Source organism: Bactrocera oleae, chromosome 2, assembly GCF_042242935.1.
Source record: "Bactrocera oleae isolate idBacOlea1 chromosome 2, idBacOlea1, whole genome shotgun sequence".
NCBI lineage: Eukaryota > Metazoa > Arthropoda > Insecta > Diptera > Tephritidae > Bactrocera > Bactrocera oleae.
This window is the reverse complement of record NC_091536.1, coordinates 98,028,106-98,050,893: the sequence shown is the minus strand read 5'-3', so window position 1 is coordinate 98,050,893 and position 22,788 is coordinate 98,028,106. Positions and strand designations below refer to the sequence as shown.

Here is a 22,788-nt window from a genome sequence, read left to right as displayed (position 1 = left end):
AGCGCGCACTAGCGTGAGTGCGCGAGGAAGGGCGAAGGAGCTTTCTTGTGTGGCTGCGTTGTCGCTTGACTCGTCATCAATAGCTTGGCTGGTTTGTGGTAATTTCCTTTCCCTGCCGCCGTTCGAACTTTTAACAAGCAGTCAAGTTAACTGGACCACGTGCCGGCTTGTCAGACGAGTGTTTTATGAGTGTATTCACTATGGCGCGTGCATACAACCGCCATCACTCTTGAGCCCGTTTCATCGGCGTTTGCTGCTTTATTCAACAGCGCGCCGCTTAGTATGCGTTCTGGTCGCTCACACAATGCCGCCTATTCTCTATTGTTTTAGACCGCTGCTACCAATTTTTGGGGTTCACTGCATGAAATCACTGGCCGTGCCATGACTGTGCATATTATTTAAGCCTTTGGTTGAGTGTGCGCGCTCTTTCAGCATAGACTATGGCAATTTGTTTTCTTGGTTGAAGACATTGTCGCGAATTGTGTTGTGGTCTTTAGTTAAACTGTAAAATTAATGTTATTGTGCTTTGAGAAAACGGCGTTTAGGGAAGCCCATGCAAAGGCAGTAGGGTAATAACTACGTAGGGCTTTAAAGGTTCAATAAGCAGCGAGATCGAATTTATATAAGTCGCTTCTGCTTTTTCATATAACATATTAGGGTGGAGCGAAAAAAAAGTTTTTTTTGCTTAGCCTGCAGGTAAAATTTGTAGATTAAAAAAACGAAAATTTTTTGGAAAAAAATTTTTTAACATCTAGAGCTAAAGTTTCGAGTTAAAATTTTTATTTCGTAAAAAATGTTTGATAAGTGTTCTACAAGCTGGGAGTCCTCTTTCTGGCCAATTAAAAATTATCAACTTAAAAAAAATTTGTGTGGTCATTATTGAAGTTTTAAAAAAAGTCTCTTAAACAACATGCTTTCCTTGAGCGTTAAAGTAAATTTTCAGTCTAAAGCTTAAACCAAAAAAATTTATTTTGTCCAAAAAACATTTTAACTCGAAATTTACTTTAAAAGTGTGTGAGATGTTAAAAAAAGATTTTTTTCCAAATGTTTTTTTAATTTATAATTTACAAATTTTCAGGTCAGGCTAAACAAAAAAAAATTTTTTTTTCGCTCCACCTTATTACATACAACTATATATTTTTTCGTTCGTACTGTACTCCTGTTCAAGCACGAAAGCGGCGCCAAATAAGTTTCTCAGATTATTACAATGTTAGACGATGCAATTTTATACCTTGGACACTCTCAATTTTCCTCGTAATAATCTGAATAGTCTAGTATTGAACGTCTATATGTTGAAAAATATGAATATGAATATCTTGAAAAATACCCGCGAAGAACGGATTGAGTTAGGATGACTTATCGTCATTTCCTCTATCATTACCAAAAATCAATTCACCAATGCACTCCACACTGTCACTCTCTGCGCGCTAATCTTTTTAAAATGGAAAATCGATTTTCATATAGCATCAATTTTTTTTTTTCAAATCGTTATTAATGCAACATACAATACATTGCATATAGTAAATCAAAGATACGCTTAATATTTCGATTAATTTTTTTATATGTGGAGCTGCATCGCACAACCCAATTGAGAGTAGGAAGACAGATCTGTCGTGGACTCAGCAGGAGAGGCCATGTTAGGCGCAGATATAATGGCGCACTCATGCATCGGCATCTACTCGTTTTGGTACACACACGTGCCTGAATGCTTATCCGACCTGCATTGGTAGTCAATGGAGCGCAAAAGTATATCTACACACTTATATGTGTGTGTGCTGCGCATGAGATGCGTGTACTTTATGATATGTCGACTTGGCATTAACTACGCGCATCTCATTACGCCATCAAGTAGCAAAGATGGCAGCCGCCCAGATAAATAACATCAGCACAGTGGTTCCAGAGCAGGCATTAACGACCGCCATGTGAAGCTGCAACAGCAGTAGAGACAGTGGCTGCCGGGTAAATCGAATCTGAAGGATATTTACTCCGCATAAAAACCAACTGCTGCTTTTAATATAACATGTGCGTAAATGGATATGTTGCATGTACTAAGTATACTCAATTGTATGTAAAATATTCGCATAGTGCTGTGCCAATTCGAAACATCGCCTTTTCGACACATTCCTTGCTCTACAAAGGAAAGTTAAATTTCTGCAAATTAGAACAGGAACAACATGTAAGAGCTACCACCGCGAATTCCTTACAGCGTGAGAGTACTCAAATAGTTGACAGCCATGGACGAATTAACGGTAGAGTTATTGGAGGTCGACCGTTAATCCACTCTTCAGTTCACATAGTATTTGTAACATAAAGAGCGCAGCTTGTTTTAAGGAAGTGGAAAAACTCGTCTTTCTCACTCATAGTCCTGTGATCACAAAACTGTCAACACTTTTATAAGGTGCCGTTGTTGTAATCCGACAAACGAGGAGACCTGAAATTCGTGAGTAGACGTCAAACTTCTAATGAAGCTTTACCATTTCTAAAAATACTCGAAAACTGCCATCGCCGTAAGCAAAGACGATCGACGCACCATTTTACATCGTTTCAGTTATTATGGTGTAAAAATAGGCCAGAATTCCGCACAACACTGTACGTATGTTGCAGACAGAGAAATGTACATTTTATGCGAAGATATAATACATACACACACATATACACGTATATGATAAACATATGCAATAAATAAGCGCATCGTGAGAAGGGATATATTGATACTTTAATATATATATATATATATATATGTATGTGTGTACAACCACAGCATAAAGCCACTTACACTATTTGATGTACAGCTCTGCAGTAATCTCGTGTAAGTCATAAAATATGCCACCGTTTAATGAGCAAGAGACATTGCATATTTGAAATTTATCTTAATTTGCATCGGCATACAGCTTAGACATACGCATTGAATTATCTCTGCGTGTGCATATTAATTTGGCGGTTGGAATATTATTAAATGCGCTGATAGGGCGCCCCCTCAGATACTGATATACATAAATTATACTTTTTCTTTTATTATTTCATTCGCGCATTTAAGGTGATGCGAACTTTAAGGTTTCTATCTTCTTCTCTATTAAACACGCTTTCGCCACTCCACTTGCATTTGACAACCGTTAAGACTATCACTTGGCAAACTTTGCATATTCTTTAAGGTGACGTCAAGCATGGCAACTTTCCTATCAAACTAGCAAATTTTGAAAAGAGCCGGAGCTAGTATCTAAAGCAACTTTCAAAAGTGAGTTTTGTGTCATTAGTGAAAGTACTTTTTGTTGTTCATACAGCGATTGCCTTAATATCAAAATATGGAAGAGTATTGTTTGGTAACACGCAGGATGAATCTTTGAAATGAATTAAAGGTTTCTGTGAATAATTTTCGCCATGTTTACTTCAAATTACTCAGTAACTCTGCTTTCCCTTTATATTATATTTTTAGTCATTTTATGCATTTAGAAAGTTGCATTACTTTTCACAAGTAATTGACGAACATTTAAATACCTTTTTAAACTTTGTTTCGGGTTTCCACACGCGAAAATAAATTTTTTGACAGTAAATTGAGTTGAAAAATCCTTTTTCTTGCCTTGTCTGATTGCACCTTAACTACATTTCTATTTTAAATACTTTTACAGCTTCTTTCTGCTTTATTAAGCGCAATGAACAAAAGTTTCATTTTAAGGAATTGCAATTAATACAGCAAAAATGCCAAGCAAGAGAGAAGCCTTCGAAAAGAGTGAGAAAAAATTAAAATAAATGAGCAAAATGGTTAATAGTTTGATGGAGAGTATGAAGCGCAGAAGTGTCGATTTAGCGGCAAATTGTGGCGAACAAGCCACATTTGTGTAATGAGATACAGTAAGACCCCGCTTAACAAGTGGAATACATTCGATCGAAGTAGAACATAATGTGAAACAGCGCTGAACGAAGCTATCTTAACATTTAATAAATGGGGTTAGGAGAGAATTGAAACGAATTTAATAATTTATGCATTCTGTTAGAAGTTGTTGTTATGTAAATGAATAAAGCATCTATTACATTCCTGCCAAAATTTGGATAATTTCAATAAGTAGTTATAGTGGTAAAACTCAATCAACTGCTTTTCTTTTCGCCGCAAGTAATATGCCTTAAAACTGGAAATAATGCCTTGGCCCATTCGTTTAATTAATGTATGTATGTGTTTAATCGGATGCCCGGTTTCTTGGAATAAAAGAGCGCTAAACCGAAAGAGCGCTAAACGAAGCAACGTTAAGCGGGGTCTTACTGTACAGAGCTAGGCAATGGATAGATGATGGGTGCTCTAACATAATAGTCTGTTAAGTACTACATGAAAAAACTTAAGCTTTATTAAAGTTTTGGACGCCAAATAAATTAATAAAAACCCGCCCACAAACTCATGTACTTTCATGTTTCCTTATCATAATTGGCTGCGACAAAAATAATCAGCAGTAATTGACAGTTCTTAAACATTTACGTTTTACATTACATTACATTTTATAATATAATTTAATTTAATTTAAAAGTTTTAGAGTAATTAGATTTTACTAATTATTCACATCACTTCTTTCTCCCAAACATAACGGTGTAGACGAGAAAAGGGTGATTTATCTTATGGATTGTTATTAATATGATTATCCCAGGAACTGGAATTATTAAGAGTTGTAAAGACTAGACAGAGGTTCAGTACACAGTGGACTTAGGTGAATTTGAGCAATAACTATATTCCACTTTAGGATCTTTGAAAAGATCTTTCTCTTAACAAAGGCTTACCAAATTGAAAAATAATCATTACTTTCCTGGGATTACCCGAAATACTAAAAATTAAGTAGTGAAATAGCTTACAAATATCAAAACAGTTGTTAAAAGAAAGTGTTTGGCGATCACTATACCAGATTATATATTATATATATACTTGTATTATGCACCATTAGAATCGACACGTTGCTGTGTTTATGGTATACATTAACAATTATTATAATAAACTTTTCTGGGCAATGAAAATAGTGTAAATAATAAAAAAGGCGAAAATGTTATTGCAGGCATAAGAATCCAAGAGATTGTACTTGAAGTTTAAGTTTGAAAATTAATGATACAAATATTTGTCAACGGTAAAATGTATGAACTTTCAAAATCATATTTTAGCTTTGAGACTGATTTGGAGACATGGTGAAAGTTAAGCAAATGGGAAACTGTTTCAACTTGGTTTAATGCACATATCTAACCACTCAAGCTAAATAATCCAAACTTGCTCAGTACAAATGCTTGCAACACCCTCTCCAAAAGTGTACAAATGCATGAAATCGGAATCGGAATAATAAAATCCTTAAATTGTTCATTGAATGTTGAACTCTTTCGCAACGTTTCCTAATGTAAAGTTTAACAAAAACCCAAATGTATTTCCCCGGCCTTGATCCTTGCACGTTGCAAGAGTTTGAAATGTTTGGTTACACCCCAACTTAGCCCTTCTTCCTTCTTTTATTTATTAATTGTTTTGCATTTAAAGATAACATTGAAATATAAACTACCCTATCTTTTTAGTTGGATCAAGCTGCACACAGTGTGCCGAATTTTACTAAAATCGATTCAGTAGTTTAGTGGTACACCCACAACACAAGCAACGTGGCATCTCGTTTTGATATATGTTTGTACTTATATAGTAGATATTATAATCGGTGATTATTTTTTTACTGACTATACTATTCACTGGCACATTGATATGAAAGACTTGCACCAGGAAATCGTGGAAATTTATTTCTGAAATTCGCATTTTCTTCTACAAACTTCTAACCAGCTTGGTACACATCAAATAAACTTCTTGATATGTATATAATATGCAGTCATGGTAGCCATATGTTTGAAACTATTTCAAACACAAAGTGTTATGAAATTTGCAAACTAATGATTGTAAATATTAACAAGTTCTTTCATTTTTGTATATCAGAGTTATTTTTTAAATACAATTTTTAGCCTCCGTCTTTACAACACCAACTTAATATAGGCATATAGAAGCACATGGGTTTTACAAACAAATAAATCTCTCCGCTGAGGTGGTGGTAGTTTGCAACCATGTCAGCCTCACAAATAAATAATAAAACCCAATTCTTTTTGGGAGTATACCTCTCAATAAGGCTCGCATGCCCTTAAAAGAAGGGCAACTTGTAAGCCCTCAACGTTATCTAACTGTACAATAGATTTCAAAACCAATTAGCTATAACCTTGACCCTCTTCGGCTCGTTCACCATTTAGTTAATTAAGTAGCTACAAGCCATATTAAGCGTACGCGTATTTATTTTTCCGTTAAGCACCTCTCCAAAACTCGTATTAACGTGCCGACGCTATACAGTCAATGCCATTGCGACGTGTTTATAAAGAAATTGCTATTGAATAAAACCCGTGCTCTCCAGTTTATTATTAAGTAATAATGTCGGTGAATTTTAAAGCACATAATCGCTTCAAGTTTCGTCTCTCTTTTTCTTTCTTTTTTCTGAACTTCCTTCTAAGCAATATGAAATTGTCTCACGGTATCTTAAAAATGCAATTAATCAAACGCAGATATGTTGGCACACGAGTATTTCTCCATCAGGCTTTCAGCTGAGGAATTTCCATGACAACTGATCGAACTTGGTGCTAACTGTCACAACAGCTTTGTTGACTTGTTTTAATTTATTGTGCAAATATGCAGATTTGCATGTGCGCCTGTCACCCATACTCAAATGTTCGTATATTTGGTTGTGCGATCACTCTGGCATACGCACGAAGACGCCGGGAAAGATAATTAAATCAATTTAGGTTTAAAGCATAGCCTAACGCCTCGTATAAGCATTTGCCTAGGTGCAAGAAGTACGAAAGAAACTGCAAATTAGCCAAGCTTTATTCACTTTGTTTTCAAATATTCCAGGCAAGGCACACTTTAGTGCAACTTCGTCTACACATATTTGGTGGATGTTCCTGCTCTTATGGCGTGCTTAGCACTATAGTAGTTTATAGTAGATAATTAAAAACTGGATTTTGAAAGTCTCTATTGAAAGAGAATAGAGAACAGTTAAATAACAAGGATATCGCGCTCTGTACTAATTAAATCTAAAACTAAAGCCAATTTAAATTTGGTGAAAATGATCAGAAAAATTGCAACATACGTATGTAGCTAAATACATTAAACGAGTACAAGCGACTTTGCGAAATATGCTTTTATCAAAATAAACATAAACACCGCAAACGAGTCTGTAACGGCTGCTCAAATGTATCGCGTGCGAGTTGTTGACATTAACTCTTCTCCGCTATTCACGCATACGATTTGAAATGTATTGGAGATGTTAATCCCGAGACCACATAACCGCACGTTCACGGCATTTTAGGATTGCCGAAATAGGCTCGAGAATATTTAAATTCGATCATAGGTTTGCTGCTGAAAATAGATTCACACTTAAATATTATTTACTCGTATGCGGGACACCGAAAGGAAATCAAGAAAATCGGAGCATCATAGAAGTCATGAGTGGAATTTTTTGTTATACCAATTTACAGTTGTACATACACACCTTCGTACCTACCATACAGCCTATTTTGTTTGTATAACTGAAATTGTGGCTGGCGTTCCATAAGCCGAAACAGAGACGCTTATTCAAGAGACGTCGACGAGCGACGATTACTGCCAATCAACTCGCAGTCAATGGCACAACGATTTGTTTATGTTTTTGATAATCCATGCTCGTTTTATTTCAACAATTTATATTTTGAGCGTTTCGGGTATTGGGAAGGTTCGCACTTGATTGCAGGCTCAACACATTCAACTATGAGAGTCTTTACTGAGGCTTTAAGCAAAACTAAATAATTTTGAGCCAAATAAATACCAATGTAACTGTATATGTATATGTAGGTATGGCTAATTGTGTATATAACACATCATTAAAACTATAAAAAGTCACAGTCGTCAGTTTGTTTGGTCGACTGTTTTGCATTTTATGCGAATGTGATTCCAGCTAAGTCGTTGGCTGGTAACAGTCTCAGTTGTAAATCGCAGGTGATTCCGTGCAGTATTCAAAGCGGGCTTCATGTCACCTCTTATACTAAGTCATTCTTTACGCAATTTGACTTGTTGCTTTTGGTGGTGGTTCGCAAGTAATTGGCACTAATTTGCGCGCATATCAAGCAGTCATCTCACATTTGTTTATGCTGACAATACGCCTGCGCTTAAGCCGTCGCGCTGTGCCGCTGAGCTAACAGCTTACATTGTAACATCGTTGGAAGTACGGGAAAAATAAAAATCGTTTCGAATTAAGCAAGTGCGCCAACATACATACATATGTAACTACATAATATATTTACATAACTTGCAAACTTTATGTCAAAATACAACATTTGCCACATTTGCCACATTCGCCTTAAAAGCGTTTCTTAACGGTACAATAATCAAAGAAGAGTTTAAAGTTTTTGTGATAAGCATCAGTATGTTGACTGAAAGTGAGAATGCAAATAACTTTTGGCTATTGTGGTGTTTGTTAATCGCCTGCGGAGCCGTGTGCCAAAGCGCAGGAGGTTCTCACATCAGCGCCAGATACAAGCCAATGGCTGTGGATTTGTTCGACCACGAGTTTATTAGTGCCCCAGGTAAACTTATTAATTTCAGTGATATATTATTCATTAGTTTAAAATATGTGAAAGATATTTGGATCCCGGATATTTTTATTGTTTCGAAAACATAAAAATTGTGACATTTAAGTGAACTTCATATTTTCCCTTAGAGACTGAAGAAACGAACGGCTTGAATCTCACTTGTACAGAAATTCGTCTTATGTGTTACCCAAAAACTCTAAAGAGATAGAGTGTCAAACCATCAATCGATCGACGAATTGTTTTGTGCTTACCACAAACTTATTAAGGCGATTAATATCAATCCTAGCAACTCCGCTGGGTTCGCCAAAAATGTGTGTACCGAGATGTTAATCTCAGTCTGTCAAAAGTTGGGCAATAGAGAAGAAAGTGACAAGATGATGCCATCCCACCTTTCTCCAAACATCTATGGCAAAGTGCGTCCGACAGAATATTTAGCCGCACCGCGTGCAAATCTATTTGATAGTATCCAGTCAGAACACCTATAAGTGTGGCGAGGCTGGAGGCCCAATTGTCAAATGCCAGAACACAAGCAGACACCGGAGAACCGAGGTGATCTCCTTAGCCAGCTCATCGGCTTTGCAGTTTCCAGCCATTTCGCTGTGGCCTTTTCTCAACAGCCTATTAAGGTTCTAAATATTTATATAACTAATCAGGATGACAAGATTAGTTGAAATCCGGGTGTCTGTCTGTCCGTCCGTCCGTCTGTCTGTACAAGCTGTATCTTGAGTACGAATTGACATACTGTAATGAAACTTGGTACACGTGGAGGACAAGTTCGTTGATGGGCATAATCGGACCACCGCCACGCCCACAACACGAAATCGTAGTAGCAAGGACACCTGCGGGATGAAAATTTTGAAAAAATGGGCCCCGCAATCTAAAAGTTTAATTTACATATCTACCAAGCCATTCAAGCTAAAATAACTAAAATTGTACGAAAACTTGACCTGCTCGACAGATTTAAACCAAATTAAATAGGACAACAACCACGATTACTTTCGATATAACACAATTTTAAATTTGTTCAGATTCTTTCACTTTTCAGTATGCAAATCAAGCACCAAGATATGTATCGGGAAAAACCTTGCACAAATATTGCATTCAAAATATTCCACTTTCGAACCAAAACTGTTCAAGCTCTCAGAATATGTGAACCCCGGTATCTATAGTTGAATTTTTACTGAAAATAATGGTCACTGTGTGAGATATATAATTAAAATTCAGAGATTATCCTTTCCTGATAATAGTATGTCTGTATGTCAAAATTGGGTTGAATCGGATCAATACTTCCCTTAGCCCCCTTATACCTAATATAACGATTTTTGAACTTCCGAGTGACTTTATACTACCCCCAAATATCAGAATTTTCAAACATCCGGCTGACTATATTCCATATGATTGGTGATGGTATGTGAGGTACCTTAACGAAACCCTGGCAACATTTTATTAGTCTGTGGCATGGTAGTGATATGTGGTACTGGCAAATATTGATAAAATTGGGTCAATACTACTCCCAACTTCCATATGCTACTTAAACCGATTTTCGTTATTCCAACAAGTTTTATGCCGAATATGCCAGTCAGTGAGTATTATTTTTATATAAAATTGCTTAAAAAATGTTCTGGAGTATACCTGAGCAATATCAAAATTAATGCAATTAGCCCGTCCCATTATCCCTTTATCCCTTTATCCCTCTATCCCCGATATACGCCATAAAATGATTTCCGTTTTTCCACTTGTATTTAAACCATTCAGGGTGGTGAAAATTAAATGGACAAGTTTTCTTAAAAATTATATGGTTTGGCGAATGGAATTGGTCTATACCTTGGTCTGAACTAATATAATAAATTCCGATTCTCTGGTTCCCGTTTTCCACATCAACTCGATATATTAAATTGATATCACATAAATATGTCTCATTTGAACGTGTTTTTAATATAACTAGCTGATGCGAACTAAAGTAGCAATAGCAATAAAACTAAGTCTAAGTTTGTGACCTTCAATTATGTAATGGATGTTTAATTCTTTCGCAACATTTTTTAATATAAAGTTTTGCCAGCACCTCTGACTACCATATTTCGCCGGCTTTGATCCTTCTTAGTTGCAAGAGTATAAAATGCTCGGATACACTCGAACTTAGCCTTTTCTTTTTTTATTTTAATAGTGAATAAGGTAAGGTGCAATAATAAGAAAATAAACAGCCGAAATCAGCCGAGTTGTTATAAATTGATGGAAGTTACTAAACATCGATAACTTTGCTTCCTAGCTCTGGTCTTTATGTAGAAATGTAGTCAAATTCTAAGAAGAATTTTTATTTACATTTTAATAAGTCATCAACTCGAAATGAATCCTTAATATTCTCTACTTTCAACTCTTAGATAGAGCTGCCTAGCAACAATACCTGATTCCATTTTTTCTAATACTAGCTAACGTTTATTAACTAAATCCAATGTATTGTGAGCTCTGTAACATTTACTAAGAGAACATTTGTGCATAAGAGAATATTTCGAGAATTATTTCAATATCAAAAAAAAAAAACGTATGCTATAAACGTATGAACTTACAAAAAATTTTAATAAAAGATCTACATATTTTTTTATAAAGTGACACGATATTATTCCGGGGTTATGTGGAATCCAAACAAAATTGGCTTAGTTGTCAGAATTGCAAACCATTCTGATTTTCAAAGGTGTGGCAGAATCTGCTTTTCGTCTCTTCGAACAAACGCAAAGCCAATATTCGAATCAGCTGTTTACTAATGTAACAAAGCTTACAAATGAATAAATTTAAAGGCGTTTGATAAATTTAAAATACTGATTAAACGGCATTAAATTTTACAATGAGTTCCGCTATTTTATCTTAGGAAGATAAGAGATCACTACAATCCACTTGATGCACCAGGGAAATCGCATGTGAAATTTGCCTTGACTTACAGATTAATATCACATTATCGACTGAACGTTTATTACGTTTTGTAAATCCTCTTAAAATATATGTATTATTTAAATAAACTCAATAATTATGACTTTTTTTGTTCTTATGTTTTCCCCTATAGAAATAAAGATAAATTAAATCGTACATATGTAAATTAATTTCTTAACTTCCATTACAAATCTGTCAGTGACTATCCTCTTGCTTTGTTTCTGATAACAAAATCGATAAAACTTGTTTTCGTGACACCCAAAACCTATATAATAATATCTGAATTCATGCCACTTACTAAATATTTTTATCGATTTCAATTCTGATTCCGACAACTATCAGATTCTACAACACCCCTGATTATTGACTGCAAAAAATTCAAATCTTTAATTGAGCGGTTAAACATAAAGCAATTGTGAATTGTTCTCCTACTCTTGTCGTATGTGTGTATGTTTTTGCGATTTCCGTTCGCGCGATCTCTCGCAACGAACGAAGTTTTGTTCGCGAATAATTCTTCGCTGCCTATATTTTATACGTTTCAAAAAGCCATAACAAAAAAGAACCTTTTACGGTCATAATAATAACATAGAATATATGTATCTCTAAAAATCAACTGAAAACACAATTTAATTTGTATATATTTTAGATCCCTTGGGTTCCAATGTAGAAGATTGGGATGAAAGTGAAACAGGAATGGATGATCCGGAAACAATGCCACGCCTCTTCCAAGGCGATATTGCTATAGACCCGTACACTTATATATCGCTTAGACTAGGCGTTAACCCCATGAAGCATCCAAAACGTCTGTGGCCGAACGCTACAATCCCCTTCGAGATCAGCCATTTATATACAAACAACGAACGAATGTCTATAGAACGTGCCTTGCAAACGTTCAACGCTTTGACTTGTGTTAATTTCGTACCATATGATGGCGAAGAAGAGGATTACGTACATATTACACCGCCCGTAGACGACGCACCGGCTGGGTGTTGGTCGTATGTAGGAAAACGTGGTGGAGAACAAGTCGTGTCCCTACAACAACCAGACGAGAACAGTGCGCATTGTTTCAGCAGTGAAGGCCGCATCATGCACGAGCTCATGCATGCAATCGGAATTTATCACGAGCAGTCAAGAGCGGATCGAGATAATTTTGTAAAAATTCATTGGGAAAATATTGTGCCCAAATATCGTAAAAATTTTAAGTTAATTTCAAAAAAGAAGGGAAAACATGCATTTGATTATGATTATAATTCTGTAATGCATTACGGTGAGTTCTACTTTAGCAAAAAGAAGGGAGAGAAACCTACCATGACACCACTACAGCCAGGAGTTCGTATAGGGCAGCGGAAGACTATCAGTAAAACAGACTGTTTGAAGATCAACGATTTGTATGGTTGCTTGAACGGCAGACATGCCAGAATGTACAGAAGTTTTTGCAATTTATTGGGACTATGAAAATATGCTCGAAAAATAATTATTATGATGTTGTTATCTCGATAATATCTGAATAGATGACATTCTATTTTTTTTCTAGGCATTAATTGAATTTATTAAATCATATTGATTTGCAAATATACTAACAAAAATTACTATAACTCTTTGATGGTTAAATAATTTTTAAGATTTCAATAGTATCAAATAGGTTCCGTCACTGTATGGTACATTTTTCATATGTTTTAATGTTTAAAGATGCTTAAATACTATTAAATTAATTTAAATATAACAAATAAAATTATGATTTTTAAACGCATTAGTTTTTCAAGTAGAAATATTCACTACAAGCCAATTACCAGTTAAGTCAATGGTTAATTATCCTAAAGCGCTATAAGAGATTTCAGTTAAAGTTTCTAAGATCACGTCGACTATTGAACATTCTAACCGAAATGCTTATTGTACGTGTGAACGTTCATCCCTTTCTTACGCAAAGGTCTTTTGAGTTGCACGGTGGTATGTGTTAGTTTCCGCGCTAATTCTTTCATTGTATTCAATTTTCGGTAGTCGTGATTTCCTGGATGGTTTATGGCTGATTCACATGGAGCTTTCATAGAATTTTTGAATTGATAAAAAAAGTTCGATGTATGCTTTTATATGAGCAGACTCACATCGTAGCGAAACGCAGCAAAGCGAAGCAAAATGTGCAATTCTCATCTTACTCGCTTTGGCAAGCAGCAGCCGCCAATTGTATTAACGAATGACACGGAAATCTTCTGAAATTCAATTTTGCTTTCTTCGCTTTGTTTTTGAGTATGAATGTAAGCAAAGCATAGAATGGGCCATTATATGTATATTCGTTGACTTAAGGCACCATATATAAATTATTAATATTTCACAACACAATTACATAGTTTTCCGAACAATTTTCGGAGGTAAAGTTTAAAATTTAGCTACTAATGATAACGAATAAACACAACCCATATGGAAGAATACATCATGTGAAAGCTGATTGCACATTTATCTGCTTCAAACTCGACAACTTAAACCAAGCAGCTTTAATTAATGAGTTACGTATCATTAAGAAAATAAATATTAAATTTTTAAAAGTTCTTCTTCTTTGATAAGATTCTTGCGTATTCACAATAAGGAAGATGAGCAACCCTGTTATAGAATAAATTACAACTCTGCGGAATGCTTCGGTGAAATTTTCCGCTGCCATCGTGCAATGCGTCATTCCACTTTTGGACGAGGTTAGGTAAGAACGGATTTTATAATCGGTTTATTTCCACGGGTGTTGCTGCTTTGTAACCAATAAATGTGCTTGTGAAAGGAATTTTTAGTACAGTGAAAATGTTTAAAATATTGGTTCAAAGTTTGGCGAAAAACTCGTGTGAAAGCCGAGCACCGTCACAAATTGCCGCCGTGACGTGTGTAAAAAATTCATTGATTTTACCAGCGGCCAATAATCGTACATTTGCCACGAGTACTATAGCACGACGCCATTTTCTTTTTCTAACCAACAGAAGACCAGTGAGCTTTGCTTTTCATCATCAAGATCTAACAGCAGGCAGAAAGGACGCATTAGCGGAGTATAAACAGATTAAGAAATCATTCTTAACAAATTCTAGTGGAATAATCAGCTCCGGAAGCTTCTACAGGTATTTTCACAAGTCGAGCGAAAATTTAGTGGAAGGAGAAGCGTCGTCTGCAGAAAAGCAAAAGTCTTCGGTAAAAACCAGCAATAAACACTCGTTTACAAATTCATCTTTGTATATAGATCCAGACGAAATGTGAGTAAATTTCTAAATATTTTTTTATTTAAATTTCTAAATATTTTTTTTTAAATAAATTTGTAACTTGATAATGCATCATGTGGTCAATTCGTGGTCGAGGCTATGTTATTAGTACGTCGTCCATTTTGATTTTCTCTGCAATGGCGTATACATAAATTCAATAGCGTGTATGTATATAGCTATAGAGAAATGACGGGTTGAAGTACGAAAGGTGAGAAGGGGTATTTAAAAAGTCTTACGATGGTTAATCAAAATAAATTAGTATACAAATAGATTTTAAAGGCTTGGCGCTTTAGTTGCAATATTAAAAAGGTAAAAAATGATAGCAAAACATGAGTTCTACAAATATCTGGGGATTGTTTCATTACAACTGCGCATTATCCACTTCGCTTATATGTATCTATCTATTCTAACGTCATACGAAGCTTGATCTTGTTTCGGTAATTACCTACCTTTCATTTTTCAACTATACCAAGTTTATTCCGTTGCTACCCAGTGTTTTAAGACTCGCCTTTTCCTTTTTTTTTTTGCTCTGCGTTTTCATCATCGTCGGTTAAAGTAAATAAGTTGTGATTTTGGTAAGCAGTAAAAATGTGTAGTAACATGTGTTATTTCCATATTTTCCTTTGCGTGCTGATTGGTAGCGAGCAATTGTAATTTATTGTTTGGTGGTAGGTACGGATGTAATATAATTTACGAGAAAAAGCACAATGCAATCAAATTACCATTCTTATTGATTAGCCGCGATTGTTCAAGATTGCTGTTTGATTGCACATTTAGTGTTATATTACCAAACAATTATTGTGCACGAAACAGTAAAATAGTCTTCAAGAATTAGTTATAAAACGGTATTTTTTCAAACATAAGGATCAGTGAAATTTCGAATATTGGATTTAATTGAGTAGTTTTAGCGCTTAACGTATATGCATAACTTGACATACCAAAAATTTTTCCATATTGATTCACATTCTTATAGTTCGCTTTTTTAAGAGAGGCTAAAAATCAAAATTAATTGTTACGGCGAAGCAATATTTACAATTGTGAATTATTTTTTAGTAAAATTCTAAAATGAATCATTCGAATACACAGAATAAACGTAAAAGGTTGTTGGCAGTAGTATCATCAACCAGTGAAATATACCATGCTATATTGGCATTAAAGTTATAAAAATATATAGTCGATTTTTCAAGTATACTATTTATTCTAGGGCACCTCATGATAGGAACTTTGGCGGTCGTGGTGCACGTGGTGGAGATGATCGTCATGCCAGACAGGGAGGCGGTGGCATGCGCAATGGAGGCGCTGGCGGTAATGGAGGTGATTTCCACGGTGTGCGAAACGGTCGTGTTGACAAGAATCGTGGAGGTGGTGGTGGCGGACGTGGAGGTAGCGGAGGTTTTGGTGGCGGTAGCGGTTTTGGTGGTGGATATGGAGGAGGCAATCGTGGGGGCACCCAAGATCTTACCCTCGGAAATGTCGACTTCTCAAATCTTGCACCATTCAAGAAGAATTTCTATGAAGAACACCCAATTGTTGCAAACCGTTCCCCGTATGAAGTACAACGTTTTAGGGACGAACATGAAATCACCATCCGTGGAAATGCCCCTAACCCAATTCAAGATTTCAGCGAAGCCTATTTTCCAGATTATGTAATGAAGGAAGTACGCCGTCAAGGTTATAAAGCGCCGACAGCTATTCAGGCACAAGGTTGGCCAATTGCTATGAGTGGTTCGAATTTTGTCGGTATTGCACAGACTGGATCCGGCAAAACCCTTGGGTACATCTTGCCAGCGATCGTACATATTAACAACCAGAAACCGTTAGAGCGGGGAGATGGACCCATAGCTTTGGTCTTGGCACCGACACGAGAATTGGCTCAACAGATTCAACAAGTTGCCACCGAATTTGGCTCTTCATCGTACGTTAGAAACACATGCGTTTTTGGTGGGGCTCCAAAAGGAGGTCAAATGCGCGATTTGCAGCGTGGCTGTGAAATCGTCATTGCCACACCGGGTCGTTTAATTGATTTTCTTGCAATGAATGCCACCAACCTGAAGCGTTGTACATATTTGGTATTGGATGAAGCTGATCGTATGTTAGATATGGGCTTTGAGCCTCAAATTCGCAAGATTCTGTCACAGATTCGCCCCGATCGCCAAACACTTATGTGGTCTGCTACTTGGCCCAAAGAAGTTAAGCAATTGGCTGAAGATTTTCTTGGCAACTACATTCAAATAAATATTGGTTCTCTGGAATTATCGGCAAATCACAATATCCGCCAAGTCGTTGACGTATGTGAAGAACATGACAAAGAAGACAAGTAAGTGTCGTGAAATCAATTTAGAGAAATTTTTAAAATGTTGGCTTTTATATAAAACATGCGTTCATTGATTATTAATTAACATTATTACCTTTTATATTTTAGGTTAAAGTCTTTGCTTTCTGAAATTTACGATACCAGCGAAAACCCAGGCAAGATCATAATCTTTGTGGAGACCAAACGTCGCGTGGACAACTTAGTTCGTTTTATTCGTAGTTTCGGTGTGCGTTGCGGCGCCATTCATGGCGACAAGTCACAGTCGGAACGTGATTACGTCTTACGTGAGTTCCGTTCTGGAAAGTCAAACATTCTGGTAGCAACTGATGTCGCTGCACGTGGTTTGGGTAAGTTTTGCAGGTGCACTCGCTATCAAATCATTTTATTACAACATCATTTCCATATTTATTATGTTATTATTTACATTTACAAAATTTACTTGACCGTGATTGCAAAATATTTTAAATTTCTATGACAAGAATAAAAAATGACCAGATCATTTGCAATCACGTATTCCAGTAATTACAATTGTAAGTAGCTACTCCATTACATCTAATGATCCTAGGCATCTGACAATGCTTCAACGATAGATCCTAAATTTACTCGAACCAGTTCTCCAAAATTCACTTTAGCTTTAGTGACAAATAAGTCATCATAACTCTGATAAAAGACATATTAATCAATTTGGAATTTTTCCCTTCTTTTCCCCCAAATCTATTCTCCTAATTCTTTTCGTTTACAGAGGCCGATTATTGTAGTATGGTGGGGATAAAATGATCAACTTTTGAAATGACGCAATTCACTAGGATTGCGTTGATAAGTGAACTCTTGAATTTTTTCGCAAAAGTATCCGCCGAAAAGCTCTTTGAACGGAGCGTTTCCATAAAAGCTGAATGAAAAGTGCGACGGTGGCGGCAGTACTTTGTCTACACATTCCGATGCAAAAGAGGGATGTCGTCGAACCACCTGCTGCCACACGTTTGCACGCATCGTCATTGCACATTTGAGGAGAGATATAATACGCAACAGCAGATGGATACGCTTATGTAACACGTACAACCTGTGCGACAAAGCGTTTCAGTGCAACTTAGCGTATACACAAGTACTCCAGACTACAAAAAAGTAAAAGGCAGAAACATTCGTCCATAACACGCGAAATCTATGTCGCGTCGTCGTGTAATTTTTTATTCATTTTGTGTTTTGTATAAAAATTGCCTTACAAAAAAATATAAAACCAGCTTTTTCTCCCAATTTGGCAATGTGCATAAAGAGTTCTGCGGTACACAATATCCCTATCATCATGCAGCAAATGTGGCCTCTGCTATCTTTTATTTAAAGTGATAGTATTTTTCGAAACTAAAAAGTATCGATTTCGAAAATAGAAAATAAATATAGGAATTTTCAAAGTATTAAACAAATGCCAATCGAAGGGACAGATTATGTAAATTCAATAAATTGTTTTGTTAGTATTTTATGTGAATTTTCCTTTCTGGTACGTCATAAAGAATCGCGTTAAATCACACGCAGGCAATCAAGAGAAACTCCATACAACTAAATGCATGTCCATCCTACAATCGCTATAATAATCGCATGTGTTCTTTGACTGAATCGTATCGACTTTGTAGAAAATATTTCGATTTGCAAGGAACAGGTTCATTGCGCGTAATTAAAGGAAAAAATTAAAGAAAAACATTTACGAATAAATTAGTTAATATCTGAAGTGATCCGCTATCATTTTTGCTGGCAATCTTTGACCTGTTCAACGCGTATTCGCGGTAAAAAGCGCTCGGTTGTTGTAACGTGGCACGGCATCGAAAATGTTTTGCCTTACTCATTCGATAAAAGGAAAGGTTGTTTGTATCAAACGAGCTGGTGGCGACCTTCTTTTGGACAATAAACAAATGTTGAGAAGCTGTTGCTGTTGTTCTAACTCTACCATGGACATCACAGAACACCAGTTCATCATTTGCTGCACGTCCAGAAAAAAGCGTCGTCGTCGTCTGCGGATTCTTGAACAACACATTCACATTCCATGAAATGCCGAAAGTTCGTGAAAGGCAAAACGTAACTTAGAAAGTGCCACAAACGCATCACAATACCGCCGACAAAGGACACATTTGCAACGTGGATTTGTTTGTATAAAAATTGGAGGATATGCATATTAATATAATGGTGAAGTGTGAGAAAACGACGGACATTTACTGGCCGTCATAGTTAAATGAAGATAACTACTCTTTGTCAACATGCCTGCGGTAGTGGTTTTACCTGAACATTGGCTGATGGATGCACGACGTCGGCGAGCGGCGCACAAACTCTACCACCAAATAGTTGGATGTGCGCTGAACTCCACTCGAGACGCATTTAACTCGAAACTCGTGCGGAATCGAGCTGCATCGTTCGTCCATCTTGTGTCCATTTAATGTTGATTGAGAGAAAAAAAGGGAGACAGATTAGAAGGGAAATACCCTGACTATATTTAAAGTTTAACCACATGCTCTTCCACTCGTTTCGCTGAACGGGACGAGAGAAGAGTGTGAATATAAATCGACTATTTGAAGGTAAAGTACATCTTAAGTCCACTGTATCTTTTAGTTTAATATATTCTAATGATCAAAAGTGATGAAAAGTTAAAAAAAAAATTTCATATTCTAATACATCACAGCCAAAAAAACTTTATCTTTAAAAAGTGAATTTAAATTGAATAAAAAACAGTGCTCTACTTTGCAAATGTCGAAAATCCTTTGATGTACCCGACCTATGTTTGTTATTATCTACTGCTTTTGAACTTTTTTCAAACAACATTTAGCTAACTTTCGATTTTCTTACTTCTCACCACAAATACACTTAAATAATGTGTGCTATAGATGTGGACGGTATCAAATATGTAATTAACTTCGATTACCCACAATCGTCAGAAGATTATATTCATAGAATCGGACGCACTGGACGTTCCAACACAAAAGGCACTTCTTATGCATTCTTCACCAAAAATAATGCCAAACAGTCGAGAGCGCTGGTTGATGTATTACGAGAGGCTAATCAGGTAAACATAATTGATAATTAGATTCAGATAAAAACTAAAATACTATATAAAGCTAGTCCTCAGAAATGACATCAAATTATATTTTTCTTTAAAGGAAATTAATCCTGCGCTAGAAGGTATGGCGCGTAATAACCGTGGATTTGATGGCGGTCGTTCCCGTTATGGTGGTGGCGGCGGCAACTCCCGTTTCAATGGCACCTTCCGAAAGGGCGCTATTGGAGGCGGCGGTAATGGTGGTGGTGGCCGCAGCTACGGTGGCGGTTATGGCGGCAACAGCGGCGGAGGATTTGCCGGCGGACGCAGCAACGGTTACAGCAATAACAATGGCAACAGCGGCGAAAACAGTTACGGCAGCCGCAACGCAGCCAGCAGTAGTAGTGGCGGCGGCGGCGGCAGACAGCATACGCGCTTTGATTAAATATACAAATTATGCTAGGATATAAGTTATTAATATTAATTTCTCATTTAAATGCAGTTTTACTTAAATATAACTACTAACATTAAACTAAAACCCACTTTTGCTTCAAATGTTGAATTTTCTGGTTTGAACAGAAATTACTCTAAACCTAGCCAATAACTAATAGTGAGGTTTAAGTCAGTTTACATTTTATATATTTTTCAAATCTGCAGTACTTTCAATAACAAAAACGAGTTTAAATTACTTGAAAATCAAAAGTACATGCTCTCGGGCGAGTCGTAAAAGAAAGAAAGAAAGAAAACGCAGCGTTTGGACCAGTAATTATTCCGAATGTTTAATCTTTGAAAAATTTTGTTTGCTACGGGGCAACATTTAATGCTTCATGAGCGTGTGCTTTTGCAAAAGTAATTTGTGATGAAGAAAATTTATTTATATTTATATTAATTTTGCCCTGTATAAAACGCGTATTTGCACTCAGAATGTAGCCGTAAATATCGTCATACATAGCGTCTATTGTATGTGTAGTCCTAAGTTAGCTTCATCTATCCATGCGCCCAACCATTAACTGGCACAAACTATCAGTATCTCTTTAATACATTAACAACAACAGCACATTTTTATAATCTGTGCGTCTAGACTTCAAGTGACATTTACAAGCAAATGTAAAAAAAAATATATATATATATCTGAAAAAATTAAACAAATTCCCATAATCAAATGAGACTTAAGTGAATTTAAAATGATTTAAAACAATACATATACTTTGAAGAAAAATAAGAAAATAAATGCAATAAAAATTGGTGTGAAATCCATTTGGTGTTGTTGTATCATTGCGAAATTAATATTAGACAGGCCATATGTACGAGCCCACAACTCGCCGCCGGCTGACCACGTAAACGTAATGAATTTACTTGCACGTATATTGAGGAAAATGCGTGGTTGTAGTTGCATGGAGGTTATAAAATAGAACGCAATCAATTCGATATATTTGAACAAAATAAGTAATTCAAATAGTTTAAAATCATATATAAAATAACCGAAAGGCAGTCGTGGAAGAGTTTCCGCGTTAAATTAGAAAAGGCAACCGAAGTAGCTAAGTTTAGGAACTACTTTCCAAGCATCCGACTACGCCTAGGCTAACATGCAAAAAATGTGGAGAGCGGACTGGTTGCAGTGAGAAATCATTGGAAGATCTAGTCAACACGCATTTTCCAGGGTGTACAGACGTTACTAACTTCCAATTTGTAGCAAATAGCGTAGAGTGCGTCCCCTCGGATAAGATAACATAAAATACTTTGGACTGAATTTTTCCAGCCATACCTGATGACAATATATAAAGGATGTTTCAGGCTTAGCTATGTTCCTATCCTTTGGGGAGAAGCGAGAGCCATATTCATTACAAAGGCGGGGAGTCCCCCTCTATTCGAAAGAATATAGACCAATAAGTCTAACATCATTCCTTCTGAAGACACTCGAAAAGGTTATAGATGCCTACATCAGGGACAATATTCCATCGTCTAACCTGTCGAATCCACTGAAACTGTACTTAACTCGTTAACCTTTAATATTTATAGAGAAAGCTCTAGAGCATAAGGAATATGCCCTGGGCGTTTTTCTTGACATAAGCGAATCATTTCATAATGTCTCCAATGGTGTTATCGCTAATAGCCTGGAAGTAGCCAGAACAGAGCTCTCCATTAGAACTTGGATTAAAGCTCCACTAAGCTGTAGGAAGATTAACGCAGAGTAGAACGAAGCCGGATTGCTCAGACTAGCGCAAACAGGAACTCCTCAGGGAGGGAGTGTACTATCGCCTCTCCTGTGATCACTGGTAGCAAATGAGCTTCTGGAAAAATTTGAAAGCAGAGCACCCAAACTAATAGCCTATGCAGATAACATAGCAATACTAGTGACGGACAAGTTTCTAGACTCTAAAAGTCATACACCAATGGACATTATCGGCTAACCTAGAGGTAAATGTAAACTGTTGGAGCGAATACAAAGTCTCGTTGCTTTCTACTTAACGGGAGCACTAAGAACCACTCCAAAAGCTGCACTTGAAAGTTTACTCAACCTGCCACAAACTGACATAGCAGTGGAAATCTTGGCAGAGAAATCAGATGTAAGGTTGACGGCGTTAGGTGAATACACACAAGAACCTTCGGACATAGCTCGATAGGCAGAGGGTCGGTGGATAAGATAGACCACATACCCTCACGCCTTATCTGGGATAGAGGGTTTCAAATCATACCAAAAT

General features: G+C 36.4%; 2 protein-coding genes across 4 annotated transcripts; both read left to right on the top strand.

Annotated features, from left to right (window-relative positions):
• Positions 1 to 7,953: 7,953 nt before the first annotated feature.
• On the top strand, positions 7,954 to 13,110 carry LOC106617716 (hatching enzyme 1.2). Its single transcript, XM_014235086.3, has 2 exons — positions 7,954 to 8,598; positions 12,173 to 13,110. The coding sequence occupies exons 1-2, from the start codon at positions 8,439 to 8,441 to the stop codon at positions 12,979 to 12,981; spliced, it is 969 nt and encodes a 322-aa protein (XP_014090561.1). The 5' UTR covers positions 7,954 to 8,438; the 3' UTR covers positions 12,982 to 13,110.
• Positions 13,111 to 14,232: 1,122 nt separating this feature from the next.
• On the top strand, positions 14,233 to 21,343 carry Rm62 (ATP-dependent RNA helicase Rm62). 3 transcript variants are annotated; one of them, XM_014235102.3, is made up of 5 exons: positions 14,237 to 14,750; positions 15,976 to 17,073; positions 17,179 to 17,417; positions 19,935 to 20,113; positions 20,208 to 21,343. In XM_014235102.3, exons 1-5 carry the CDS (start codon positions 14,311 to 14,313, stop codon positions 20,529 to 20,531), a joined length of 2,280 nt encoding a protein of 759 aa, XP_014090577.3. In that variant the 5' UTR covers positions 14,237 to 14,310; the 3' UTR covers positions 20,532 to 21,343. The 3 variants fall into 3 exon arrangements, with proteins under 3 accessions (XP_069962210.1, XP_014090577.3, XP_014090576.3); XM_014235101.3 differs by having other exon boundaries at positions 14,238 to 14,750; positions 15,961 to 17,073; XM_070106109.1 differs by lacking the exons at positions 19,935 to 20,113; positions 20,208 to 21,343 and adding an exon at positions 17,813 to 19,319 and having other exon boundaries at positions 14,233 to 14,750; positions 15,961 to 17,073.
• Positions 21,344 to 22,788: the final 1,445 nt, after the last annotated feature.